At 30.7% G+C, this 15,261-nt stretch overlaps 1 protein-coding gene across 2 annotated transcripts in view; it reads right to left on the reverse strand.

The window, feature by feature from the left end:
• Positions 1 to 3: 3 nt before the first annotated feature.
• Positions 4 to 15,261, reverse strand: part of Ih (hyperpolarization activated cyclic nucleotide gated potassium channel Ih) — a 274,094-nt gene continuing 258,836 nt past the window's right edge. For both annotated transcript variants that reach the window (XM_085822572.1, XM_085822571.1), the window contains 2 exons: positions 9,336 to 9,579; positions 4 to 8,036 (listed from right to left, as the gene is read on the reverse strand). In XM_085822572.1, the coding sequence (XP_085678698.1) occupies positions 7,519 to 8,036; positions 9,336 to 9,579 (762 nt within the window). In that variant the 3' untranslated portion in view covers positions 4 to 7,518. The remainder of the gene's footprint in view (positions 8,037 to 9,335; positions 9,580 to 15,261) is intronic.

The raw sequence follows: 15,261 nt of genomic DNA on the forward strand, positions 1-15,261 counted from the left end.
AGATTAAAAAAATCTAGTTTTTATTGATGAATTTCTTACTGATATTTGACTTGATCCAAAACAGAAAGAAGACTGTCGACAGCAGGAGCTGAAATAGAGGTTGATATCTGATTTGAATTCCCTAACCTATTTTAAATAGGTAACCTTGGATTCATTTTTATTGCTGGCTTCAATATATATTATGTGGGATTAAGTTCAGCAAACAGCTTGGCGATAAAATCAATTTTGCGCCAAATTAGGAAACTTTATTCTCGGTATTTTATATTCCGTATTTCCTTGAGAAAACGTTTTGCAAATGTAGTTCTGTTATTGAAGAAATACTTAAATTATAGAAAAAAACTTTCTTTGTTAGATTTTGTCGCCATAAGCACATCTACGGAACTTTTCCCATTGCATAAAATGAGTATGACCGAAAGAAAAAGAAAAGCAAAATTTTAGTTCTTCGTTGTTCTTCTCTGTTTAAAAATACAAAGTTAGTAACTAGAAGGATATCAGGATATCAGCCGCTTCAATGTAAATGACACCTTTTAAATGACCAGTTATGTATATTATGTATTTAAATATAGTTATAACTTTTATGTTCTTTTAACATTTGCTTTCTTTTTCCATTTTATGAAATATGTTTAAATATAAAAAAATCTGCGAACATAATGCTTTCGCAATATACATTAAAAACCAATAAAGGTATTCATAGATAATATATAAAAGCATAGCCCATAAAACAGTAAAACATAAATTTCAAATTAGTATGAATGAATGCCCCACGAGTTCCTAAATTTTGATTTAAAAGGAAAGATTACGTTTTTTACAATGCAACTAATAATGCATTAATAAATTATCGGTTTCTTCTTTCAATTAAAAACAATATCAGTGTTCACAACTACCTCTGAATTAAATTTCAAACATACATTCTTTAATTTGAAATCACCATTTTTAAAAGTAAAGTAAAATTGCTGTTGTTCATTATTGTATATGAGTGTGATAATAAAAATGTTATTTTGAACTGAATTGCATTAGGGAAAAATTGTCCTCGACGACTTCATTACCAAACTGATGATTTTGTCTGAAAATTTTGTTCTAATTAAATTTTACTGAACAATGACAACTTCTTGAAAATTTAATTAGTAGGTATATGAGATATGCCAAGTTTACTTGAATCTTTTGAAGTTGCTGAATAACTGCCATTAGATTTAAAGACTTGCTTTTATTTCTTGAAGAAGAGTTTAAATATTCGACCAAGGATTTTTTTTTTTTGTATAAGAAAAGATGTATTTTTGGTATCATGTATTGGTAATAAAAAGTAAATTAAATATTAGGATATATTTTCATTCTTAATGCGAAATAACATTTACATAGCCAATTTATGTGCAACATTTCATGAAATTTCATTGGATCAAAAAGAAGAAAGAGAAAAGAAAACATTTTAAAGACCTAAAATTTAATAAACGCAATTGAGGGACTTAGACGACAACCGATAAAGATTTATTAATTTCTTATTTTCTGTTATAAAAGTCTGTCATGATTTATGCGAAAATTTTAAATTAAAATTTAATTTCATCAAATTAAGGCGTATTAATTAGGAATATTATGAAATTAAATATTAAAATCTAAAGTAGGATCTAATTATGACAAATTTTAATTATAAAAAAATGATATAAGTTGATATCATGGGGAATCCGGGAAATTTTACAACTAATAGAAGAGCAAAATGAGATGATAGCAGATTTCTTATGATTGCTCTTAATAGCACAGTACTGCTCAAAATAGTTAAGAATATTGTTTCCTAAAATTTTGGCTGCGTATTTTAATACGTATTATATATTTAACATGTATTATATGTTTTAATATGTTTATATTTAAAACAAGAATTTTTCATTATTTAATAAGTTCGACATTAAAAACACAAAGCAGTTTACAAAACTCTCATTTAGAAGCTCGAAGGGCATTCTTGAGAAATCATAGAAAACAATTAAGGAAGTTTTTCACACACCCTTAAACTTTATACGTCTCGTTGTAATCATATTGTTATTGAAAAGAAAAGCTCTACAAAAATAAATGTCACATCAATGGCTGAAAAATGCTAAGCTCATTACACTTGAACCCACGCTAAAGAGCTACGCACTACGCAGTATCTAAAATAATCACTAAACTACAGCTCTCTAACTGTAATCTGTACCCTCGCATCACTTCTCATTCCATAACGCAGGTAATATCTAATTTCGTGAAAGCCTGATCCTTTTTTTATTAAAAAATAATTTTTCTAGCACCATTATAACATACCTCGGTTTACATTAAGAAACATTTTCCGCTATTAAAGTGGGAGCTCTTTCGCTTATGTAGCTAGATGTGTATACTTTGCTTTTTTAAGTAATTTGGCGTAGCTTAATTTTAGTTGCCCCATTCAAAAATAAAAATCCATATAATGACGTTTTCTAATTGTTAAAAAGCTATTTAATACTTGTGTGTAGCTTTGTGAGTGTCTTATTTGCACGAATGTGAAATATATCAAAACTACACAATGAGGAGTGTACAAAAAATGGTCATTGAAATATTAATTATATCCTACAGATTACTTTCAGGAACTTCACATTGCAATTTAATTGATTTCAAAGTTGCAATTTAATTCATTACAAGTAATTTTAGAAATTTTCGTCTGTTTTTGTTAATATTTGCGCAATTTTTTTGTTTTTTTATTTATTCATTTGTCTGATCGGAATTGATTTGCGAGAGAAGGAGCAAATACGTATCTTAAGAAATCGGAATAACTAATTAAACTACGACACACCTGTACAGCATAAAATTAATAAAAACTTTAGCAGAGAAAATCACTTAAGAAAGGTTCTTAAAATTTGTAAGACTTAAAATTATGAGTCATGTTACTTTTTGAAAGATGATACAAGAATTTATAAAAATACATCACATATAATTTATATCTGCTTAAAAGCCTGTCAAATAAAATGATATATAGTTATTATAAAAAATATATGAAAAACGTTTTGAGCTACATGTTAAACAATTACATGTTTTTTTTAATTACATAATTACGTGTAATCAGCCGCCCAGACGCTATAGTGTTTAGGGAAGCGCCTGACTGCGATACCGAAGGGTCAGGGTTCGAATCCTGGAGAATGCATGTTTGTAACTGCCCGACCCTTCATAGGATACGATGGTGGCCCACCTATTAGGTACCTCGAAAATAAAGAGACCACCACATCTGACCTTGTATAGATTAATGGACTGTGTTACACTGTAACTGTTCACAATCTGTTATTGGAAAAAGAAGTGTGTTTTCAAAATATAAAAATAATGAAGTTAATTCATTATAACATGTATGTAGATAATTTTTTAACCATTTTTAAATATGTTACGGATTTTATGTTGTGGCTGTGAAGTTAAACTTCAGTAGTTGTTATTTGCCATTATGCACGATAAATGATATGTTTCAGACCAAGTAATTGATTGCTAAGATAAAATTTAGAGCAATATATTCAAGAATATCTTTTGTATTGTGATCGAAATCAGGATTTCATGACATCATTCCAACATTTAGTAAAACTAGATTTAAGCAGATACCGATTTTTTAATTTTAGTTTTTTAATGAAGTGTTCTATAATTAGAGCTTTTCAATTTTGTTTTATCCGTATTCAACATTTTATTCGGAATATCTTACTATTTCTTAAGACACAGTTTATTCTTTTGAACGGGAAAATGTTTAGACGTAATAAACAGTTAAGTAACTTTTGTATCAACTGGTATCGGGGCAAATGAATGGAATATTTAATGTGGGTCTTGTTTTTTTATTCTTTATTGAATTATTATGTTCATTAAATTTTCATAGTTTTGAGAAATATTTTATGTAACTTGTTTATACACATCGAAAGAAAACAATCAAAAGGAAATCCGAAGTTTTACTTTTGAATGTATGTAGCTTTGATAGTGTATTTCATTTTTCAAAGGACTTATAATTAAAAAAAAGGACTATAAAAGATAAGAGACTTGTAATTCGAAGGAATTCATTTTATTTCTCTTTTAATGGTAAATTTAAATTTGTTCTCATGAATTAAAATTTGAGACTCGCTTATGAAAATGAAATGAAATTGCTAATTATCTATGAATGACGAAAATTAAATTTCTTATTATCTGTCAGAGACATAAACGATTTTGAATGTTTCTTCATATTAAAAACTGTTGTTAATATGAGAAAATATTTAGAAAAAGACATTTTTTATTTATAAATTTTTTGAAACGGGTTAGGAAATTGTTTTGTTTTTGACGAATGGACAATTCAGTTTTATTTAACGTCCATTTGAAAATAAATTATAAGAATATTTTTTAGAGTTAATTCTCTTAATTGCATTTGTGCAATAAGCACCATCCATTTAATTCCATTTTGTTATGCAAATTTGCTTCAAGTCGGAGAACAAAGTTTTTGCGATAAATTTTAGAAGAAAACAGAACCGAGAATTAAAACAAGACATACTACTGGTACAATATAATAAGAATCTTAGATATAGTTTTACATAAACTGCTAAAATCTGTTAGTATAGTTTTATATAAATTTCTGGAAATGCTTGCACTAAAAATTAACAAACATTACTTATTTGAAGAAAATCTAACTCGTTAATATTACTATAATTTAGTCAATATTACCATTTCATCGAATTTATATTTGAATTATCTAAATAATATGTCTTTTATATTCTGTAACTGAAAAATGCATTATCTTAATAATGCAAGGAAGATAGCAGTTACTATTGTTGATATGCTGTATTTGAAAATGTCTTCAAAAATAATTAAAATAACTGAAACATGAACTTCTTGTTTTACTCTTACATATATATGAAACAACGAAACACTATGTTTTATTAACAGTTAAAGTAATTTTATTTGTGTATCATTATTTGAGTAACTATATTATTCTGAGGTGAACTTAGATTTTGTGCCTGAATATGATCATAATAATGCAAAAAGATTGAACTTAGATTTTGTGCCTGAATATGATCATAATAAAGCAAAAAGATATATCTATTGCATTTTACGTAAACACAAGGCTAGCCACGTAAATGTAGTTTTATAAATAAGCTTTGAAGTCTTTCTTAGCTGTGCTATGTAAGTATGTGTGTGCTATGTAGTTTTAATAATATTTCTTTAAAATTAACACCGCTTTTGAAAATACATCATTTATGAAAATAAAACTGGAAAAAATTCCCACTTTAAAGCATACTGACTTTTTATATTTATATGTAAAGATAAAATTAAGCTTAAGAATCATTTCTAACATGTTCACATTTTCTAAAATTTACTCAAACGGCATTCACTGTTCCATTTGAATATTCTTACTAATGTGAACATTTTAAATAGTTGATTTGAATAAAAGGTCTATGAATTTTTATAGCAGGCAATTGAGGCTTCTAGAGTCCGACTGTTTTGTTTCATTTAGTGCAAAACACTGTTCTTGCATAGGATGAGTAAAGAAAGTGAGGCAGCAGTGTCGGGACAAGAAGTGTGATTTACAAAACATTTCGAAACTATTTGATATCTGACGTGAGAAGTGATACGAGGCTTTCACTAAGGCCTTTCATGAGCTGACACACAGCAGTTTACAACAAATAAACATATTATTAATATTTCTATCCGTATAAAAAATTTCTCTGTCTATAATTCAGGTAAGTTCTTTTTACAGAGCCGCCATTGTCCATTGACGGCCGGCTTCTACGTTGATTGTGCATTACGTAAAAGTCGTGTACAGAAAAAAATAGATTCCTATACAATTGGCTATTTTTCTCTACATCTATGTACAACTCGTCACAGTGTAGGTTCCTGCGACTTTTCATTAGATTAGAAAGTTTTTGCACCACCGAATGGATATAGCCTCACTCGGTTGATCACTTAACTCTTTTCATCGTCCAGCTGCACTGTCGTGGCACAAGGTTCAAATTTGGTTTTTTACACCTCATCACAAGTCACTTTATCTTCTGTCTTCCATGTATATAAAATAATTCGAAGAAATGAAAAAAAAAAAGCATTGCAAAAACCTAAAAAAGAATAAACATTCGTTGCAGATATGTATAAAAATAAACTTTGGAAATTGGAATTATAATACCTGATATTTCTATCTGAAAATTAATTTCTTTAGAATTTTCGGGGGAAGGAAAACAAATTTTATAAGAAAATCCATCAGAGAAAGTATTAGTTTACAGCACAGCTGCAGAATGTATTCAAAATTGAAGCATAAAGTAAAATGAACGTAATTTCTGATTAGAAAGGTTTCAGTTTCCTAAATTATTTAATTTTCAGTGTTAAAGTTACTGCCTTGACTGGATTTGAAAATACAGCAAGAAAATTCTGCTACATTTCATAAAAGCAAGCAATTATGTTTTTGGATGGAAATATACGGATATTGAATTTATGTCATTTAATGACTTGTACACATGTTATTTTTATAGGTCCTTTACATTTATATAGCATATTTACATTTATGAGATTTAACTGTGAAAAATAGTTGAAAAGTTAAAAGTTATTTTGCTTAAACTTCGGTATTACAAAATCTAAATACATTTGAAATATATTTCGTTTACGATGATTTAACTGCCTTTCTCAGTATACGTTTATATTAATAAAAGTGTTAGGAATAAAATATTTCATTTTAAAAGGCCAAAAACTCTGCTGCGTTAAGTTGTTGCCTTTTTGCTTTAGTCAATATTTATTTATTTCAGAAGTTTTGATGTAATCAGTTTGATTATGAATAAAACTGAATATTTAATTTTTTCCCTATAATATAGGAAGAGTGCCATGTGAAGAAATGGAAGGATTTATTTAAAACCAAAATAATTATATTATTGTTAAAGCGAGGAAAAAATATTCAGCAAAACTCCTTCACATATCAACATACTCGGGGTGAAGTACCTAATATATTAAATTGCATGACAAATTATTTTGTGATAATTTTTTATAGATTTTTGTATTCATTCCATTAACTCTTTTCTTAACTAAAGAATACTGTAAATCGATATTTATAAATAAACGGGCGATATTTACATGTATATGCTATTAACTGACGAAATTTAAAAGTAAAAATAGTAGTTCACAAATATTCATAAATTTTAACAAAATAATAAAAGGTATGACAGTCTATTGGTTAGTGTTTTCCAATAAAAATTATTATAATAATTATCAAAAATTACGTCTCACTCTTTTTTTCCCGAACTATTGTGTTATTACCAATTTAGTTGATTATTAAAATAGATTAGAAATAAAAGCTATTGAGAAAATCATTATACCAAAGAAAAATTATTATCATACCGAATCTTTAAACACTCGCCCCATCCTAAATTTTAAAAGTGGGTATGAAGCACACAGAAACAATACGATATTTTACAGCTGGACATTTGGGACATTCATGAGAAAATGAGCTTTCTCAATGGTGATTACGCAAAACCGAGTGAGGCATTCTCTCACTGACGTCGCTTTGGGGCCATCTCTTCACAGTCCAGAGGTGGTAAGAGGCACGGTGGTTGTTCATGGCCGCAACTGGTTGCTGCTCTCCGGGGGTGGCGGCGCAAGGCTCGTCGACTGGTAAAAGGTCTCTGACCGCTGTAGGAAGCTGGTTTCAGGCCGACCTCCCTGCTCCATGTTGTTGAAGCAGCTCTCAGACTTAGGCCTCGGAAGGGCATTCCTCAGGGTCTTTGAAACTGCCATGGCAATGGAGTGCTTCTTGAGCTTCTTGTTGCGGAAGGCTGGTGGCAAGCCGTCGCTGTCGTCACTGCTGTCACAAGGATTATCGTGCTCGTGCGTGGACAGCAGGATGGCGTTGACGGCCTTCAGGTCATGCTGCAGGTCCTCGCGGTTCGAGACGAGGCTTGGGTTCTTGCCGATCTTGTTCAGGCGCTCGGCTGCGATCGACTCCATGGTCCGCCGCATCAGCGGATACATGTTGAGGACGGCGTTGAAGTGCTCCACTGACAAAGAGAATAGATTGCAGTACGTCTCCGCACGGACACTCGCCACCCGTTTAGCATTCGTCAGTAGACAAATTTCTGTAGGGGTAGAAAGTGCATTATTAGTAATAATAAAACCCTCCTTTTATTATAAGCATTGATAATGACTGATTAGTGAAATTAAAGAAATCCCCAAAAAATGTCCATTGGAAAAAAGGGAAACTGTAATTAAGCAGCCTTTTCTCTGTAAGATTTTCGATAAACAATTATTGATGGAATAGACTGCTACACAAGATAGTTGAATGGAATATACTGCTGTGAGAGATTGCCCAGTAGAGCAAGTTTGAATAATTTTCCCTGCACTTAACAAAAAATTGAATGTTATCGAATTTATTTAATGAATAATGTAATTCGAAAAATTCATTAGTCAAATAATCTGTTTTCAACGGAAAAAATAACTGAGTAAATTTCATTCAGAAAATGTTTAATTTTATATAAACTATAAGTCTGAAAGTTTTACAGAAGTGTATATTAAAGTTTCATGCATTTCTTTGCCTGGAATTTTTAAAATCTCTTTTATTCAAGAAAAATCTAGAGAAAAGGACTCCTAAACGTACCGATTAAGAAAAATGTTCAAATAGGATATTAAAAATTGACTTCTAAACACACCGATTAAAAAAAAAATTTCAAATAGAATATTAAAAATTCCCCAAAATTAAAGCTTTTCTTAAATTAACAACTTACGTAAGAACTAATATACTTTAAATGCAGAATTTCATTATACTTCTTGGAGAATTTTAGCCTTAAAAATAATATAACGCCAGTCTCTTCTATTTAGACTGAAGTAATTGTCTGAAATACTAGGTCTGTCATGGTTTTAGATAGAAGCTAGTTGAGTTGGTTTTTTGTGACATCACCCTTAATGTCTACTCTATAAGTTACGTGAGTTTATTCTACAAATTAATATTTACTTTCAAAATTGATTATTTAAGATTTTAATCTTCAATTAGAGCCTGGAACCTGGATCCATACGATAAAAATTGAGGAAGACAATCGTTATAAAGCAGGTACTAGAAGCAGTTCACAACAAAAAAAGTAAAAAAAAAAAAAAAAAAAAAATTGTAATATACTGGCAACTCGTAGTTGCTAGTGGATTATCTGCTAACATCCGAAATCGAACAGTTATTTCTTCTTAAATCACTTTTTGAGATTTTTGTAGCCTGATGTTACTTCAGTTCCCACAAACCGGTTCTGCAGATTAAATTTAAATGCATAAAATGAGCTTGCTTCCCTTTTTTCTTCTGATACGACAATCTTTTTTTTTTGGGGGGGGGGGCTCGTAATACTTTGATTAGTATGGTAAATTATAAACACAGATCCTATTAAGGATTGGTTTACCTCCAAAATAGGATCCATCGGAGAGACTGGTAGCTACTTCCCCATTGCTCATAACAATGTCAACGATGCCTTCTTGGATGAAATACATTTTGGTGCCAATAGTACCTTCTTTGATGATGACGTCACCAGGCTGGAACACCTCATACCGTAACTTCGTCACTACATCATTTACAAAGTTCTGGTCTGCATTTGCGAAGAAAGGAACAGAAGCAACTAATGCTCTACAGTTATAGTTGATTACATCCTAGTGAAGAAAAATATACTTTTTAGAAGATACATTATTTAACAAACAAACGTTTAGATGATATTCAGTTGAAAAATAAATGGGTACGATAGATTCTTGAAAATCTGACATATGTGAGACTGAATGGTTATTGGATTATCAGAAACGACGGTTAACATTGGACTACTAAAGACTGGATGTTAAGGTAGAATTGCTAAAGAAAATATGATATTTAGTTCTAACTTAACATGATAAGTATAGCCATACTTATAAGGTATGTCTACCGCTTTTCTAGTGTGCCTTCGTGGTGTAGTGGTTCTGCACACTGGGCCGGTATTCCAGAGGTCCCCGGTTCGATTCCCGGCGAAGGCAATTGCTACTTTTTCATCTCTCCGGCTTCCAAAAATCCAAATGTCTGTACTATTATAAGTTGAAAACAAAATTCATTTTTATTTTTCCATATTTTTTTATTCTTTAACTTTATATTATTTGACAAAAAGGGGTACGACAGATTATTGACTATCTGACATATATGAGACTTAATGGCAACTGGATATTCAGAAATGTCGGATGACCTGTGACTGCTGAAGATTGGATGCTAAACTAGAATTTCCAAACAAAATATATTTAGTTCAAACTTAACATGGTAAGTACAGACATACTTACTGTAAGTCGAAATGAAAACAATTTATTATTCTTTCACATTATTTACTTCATTTCACATATTTAGTAAACTTTGCACTAGAAAATAACGATATGTATGACATGATAATAGAAAATAAATAAGACACGATTAAATTTAGAAACATGTTAATACGTATTTTCTAATATTAAAAAAGTGAGATTTACAGGCAACTAATGTCGTAGGTTTTCTGACATTATTGCTCTTAAGAGCAACTAGGTGACGCTAAAGTCGAAGCAATGTGATATTATCCCTAGTAGCCTCGGTTTGATAGCAATGCAGACAGTGTAATCTTAAAAATGAAATATGTGTTATTTGGAATAATAGACTGGTGGACAGTTGCTAAGGACGGATGACAGTAGCAGACATTGCAACCACAAAATGGAGGAGAGGAAAATGTGGTAAAACTTACAATTGGTATTTAACTCAATTTCTAACGGGGCACGGCCCTTTTCCGAGTTATCTTAAAAGATTTAATCTTCGAACCTCGGATAACTGCAGCTGCGGTGAAGTGGGGGATCCAGATCATTTCCTGTTTTCACTGCAGTTATACCTCTCAAACACATCACATTTGAGGGAAAAAAAAAACGAGTGAAAATATCTGGCACTTGTGGATTGAAAATGTATTAGAAATTAAAATCGCACTTAACAAACTTTCACAGGACCATAAAATGGTATTGTGCAGCACAATATGCCGGTAGGGACTAAACTCTTTCTACTTTTTTTTCTTTGTAAAATCTGTAACTTATATATCTTATCAGAAATTCCGTTGTAATTCTGTTGTGGTCCTTATGGAGTATTCTTATTTTAGTGTATCTCTATAATATATTCTTAATAATGTTTGTAATACTGCGATTGTGTCAACTGAATAGTATCACTGTATTTTTGATTTTTTAAGTTTTTCCCTAAAAAAACACATCTAGTGGGTTACAGCCGAAAACATCGCGCCAAAAACATCGCAGACGAAAACGTTGCGGAGAAAACAACGCAAGGCGAAAACGTCGTGCTACAAAACATCGTGGGAGAAAACATCGCAAAGAGAAAACATCGCAGTTCTAAAATATCGTGGCACAAAACATCGTCGTCGAAAATAAAGCGGTTCAAAAACTTCGCAGTTTAAAAACATCATCGTCGAAAATATCGTGGTAAAAAATAAAGTATCTACAAATCATCGCATGACGATAACATCGCAGACATGCTTTTTTCAGGCTTTAATAACTATAAATGCATATTCCCGTAATGATTTGTGAGCGCAAGATGGAAAGAAGGATAATTTTTACTTTCATATTTTTTATTAATCAATAAATTTTTGCTGAGAAAATATAAAGGAAACTTAAGCATAGAAAATTAATGCAACTTATAGCACTTAATAGAATTTTAAACCGACATACTAGTTAACTAACAGAGGTCATTAATAAATAATTTTTTATAAAGTTTTTACTGGTAATTTTTCATGAAAAGTATAATCTATAAGTTGCATTTAATTTTCTATGCTTAAGTTTCCTTCTTACTTTTTCAGAAAAAATTTATTAGTTAATAAAAAAATGTGTAAATAAAAATTATCCTTCTTTCCATCTTGCGCTCACAAATCATTATGGGAATATCCATTTACAATTATTAAAACCTGAAAAAAGCATGTCTGCGATGTTATCGTCATGCGATGATTTGTAGATACTTTATTTTTTACCACGATATTTTCGACGACGATGTTTTTTTAAACTGCGAAGTTTTTGAACCGCTTTATTTTCGACGACGATATTTTGTACCGCGATGTTTTCTCTTTGCGATGTTTTCTCCCACGATGTTTTGTAGCACGACGTTTTCTCCGCGACGTTTTCGCCCGCGATGTTTTCGCCGCGATGTTATCGGCGGACACCGTCTAGTGTAATTAGTCTAATACATTTAGTTGATCAATCCAATCATTTTATATTTTGTCTGATTCCCTAGTTTCCAATATATATATATTGATATTACATCTAATTTATAACTAGCACTTATTTTGTATTATATTTAATTATTGGGTTCATAGTTTCCGTGTGCATATTTGTGTCTATGAAACCAGTAGCATATCTGTTGTGTTTTAAGGAATATGTAGTAAGATATTTTTCCCTGTATTTTTTGTTTTAAAGGAAGTAGAAATTAGATGTTATCCTCCACAAGTACTATTGGAAAATTTATTATTTTCTTTTCAACAATTATGTAACTTCTAATGTATGCAGCTAAAGTTTTATTATAAGTGCATTTCCTTTGCTCATTTGAGTATTCTGATTTTAATCCCGTTGTAACTATTTGTTTATATAAAAGTGTGAATCTAGTATTTAATTCATAACAGGATCTATTAAACTGAGGCAACTGTAAATTTTGTATTTAATTAGTTTTTTGTAATTAATAATAATGTGCTCTGTTAACTCTTTTACAAAGTAAACTCTTGAAACTGTTTAGTAAAATGAATCTTTAGTAATTTCCAGCAAATAGGAAATTTAACTGCTAAGCTAAGTCATAATAAATAGCTGTATTTAACATCAGAGCATCGAAAATATATAGTATTATATGTAAAACTGTATATGTGGCACTTTTAAGTTTTTGGAGAATTCTTAAAAATGCCGTCCTGCCTGCTAGCTGTAACCACGGATAACAGGTATTAGATGGCATCTGCCAACATGATAATTACACCGAGAGAATCCTAGGGTCGGTGGTCATTTTGGTAGTTTCCGGGGTGCTTTCCATCAAAAGTGGGAGCAGAAAGGAGCCAAATCGCACTGCCACCTGTTAGGTGCTCAAGGTTATTGCCAACGACAGGCGTAATCTAGCACTCCTTGCCACGAAGTATTTCGTAGGCTTGAGTCTGACTACATCAGACATGTGAGCATAAGCAACAGCAACAGAGTAAAAATACGGAACTTTCTTTCAAGGGTAAATTTGGTCCTCCAAGCAGTTAATTCTACCAGTCACAGAGATGAGCGATAACGCTTTAAGAGAAGATACTACGTCTACAGAGTTTTGGGAAAATATCTGGCAAAATAGGCAGACAGAAGGGACAGGAGGGAAACAAAATAGGTTCTGTAATGGCATGCGTGTGCCCAAATGCCGCGTTGAGGCGGTACAAGGCGCTATTGAGAGGGAGATAAAAGAGTTCTGTTGGTGTGAGTTATTACTCACCGGGAGTATTGCGATTGGGGGTATGCATTGTTAACCGTCGATATGCATTTTATCCATAAGATTGCAGTTTGAAAAGGAGTATTGTTCAAAGTAGTTACATGAAAATCGTGCCTTTAATTTAAGAGCTGATGAAAATCGTGCTTTTATTAACAGCTGCTCCGATTGAGCCGCAGCCCAATACGTATAACTCATGTCGGCTAACTTCGCATATATAGTGATGCATATCCCTCCAAGTCTGGGTGTAGAATGAAAACTTATGCAAGCTGAATTCTTTTTATCTTTTGCTTAACAGCGCCCTGTGCCACCTCAACGCGCCGTTTTGGAACATGCATTCCACTACAAAATCTGCTTGTTCCGGTCTCCTCAATATGGCTTTACATTTTTGAATCCATCAAAAATGAATTGAAATCCATCAAAATTAAATCCATTCGAATCCATCAAAACTATAACGACTGTTCCAAATATAAGGAATAACAGAACATTTAAATGGTGTTTTTAAGGAATTCAAAATATTTTTAGATTTAAATATAAATATTATTTTGAAAGTTACCATAAAAAATGATTATTCCTTTGAAACATAAGTGGTCACGAGTATTTGAGAACTTTTTGATTATTTCTAATTGGTATATTATTATTATTAGAAAATGAAGAATGCAGCAGAATACATTAGACATTAAAAGACTGAGCTTTAGTAAATTCAGGATGTTCTCGACTGAGTTAGCATGTGGAGATAGAATGGTAAAAGAGACTTTTTAAAAAACACTTTGAGCTAGGAAGAAAAAATATTTATATTTTCACGGATGTATAAATTTCTTCAGTCAATCACTTAAGAGTTAGGATATTAAATTTTATAATTAATCGTTATTTATGAAAAGGAAATTGCTCTGTAAGAAGAATTAATTTTTTAATTTATGAGTAATTAAATTGATATAAATTTTAATAATAAAAACAATGCAAGATGTGAGTTATTTTTAAATTTAATTATGCTACGAGTAACAATAGTTAATAAAGCTATGAATAATTTATAATTGAGCATTTCAAATAATTCAAGTTCCCTTAGAAATTAATAATAATAATTGAGTCAATTATTAAATTGGAAACGCGTTTAATTATTACAAAGATAACTGTATAATTTGGAATAGAACTATTATCTAAGATTTTAAGTAATTTTGAGAAAGAAGTTTACAGATTTTAACTAAATGAAACTTTTATATAATTTTTGTGTAATGAGGAAATGAATATTTTCATGGCGATATAATCACACAGTTATTGAATTTGTTATGAATTATACTTCAGTAGGTATCTGTGATTATTTGAGATACTTTAACTGGTGCAGAAAACATATCATTACTTCAATACTGCAGTTTATAGGCTCACAAACTGAAATTATAGTATACGCAAAAAATTAGGAACATTGTTATATTATTATATAATTCACATGCAATTTGGGAAATAAATGTAATTCAAGGATAAACTATTCATAAACTGTGACAGTATAATGGGAAATTCAAATGAACTGTATATCTGAGTTGTTTTGAATATATTTGTTGTTTGAACATATAAGTTTTGAAATATTCATATAGAGTTATTTAAATACAAAATTAACTTAACAGGTGTGTCTGGTGGTTAAATACAGATTAAACACACATTAAACACACAATGCATTGCGCATACAGATGTAAAAGATAATAGCATGCAAGTGAAAAGACAAAAATATAGAAAATACATATGCATGAGAACAAAAGGCATGAGGATTACAATACAAATTACGCAAAACATTAAAATGATAGGACATATAATAGTGCAAAAGAGAATGTAGAGAGTTGCACTCTGGACTACTGTATAGTATAACATAAAATGCT

This window comes from Stegodyphus dumicola, chromosome 8 (genome assembly GCF_044657685.1).
Source record: "Stegodyphus dumicola isolate Sdum_Otavi_A_Nest chromosome 8, ASM4465768v1".
NCBI lineage: Eukaryota > Metazoa > Arthropoda > Arachnida > Araneae > Eresidae > Stegodyphus > Stegodyphus dumicola.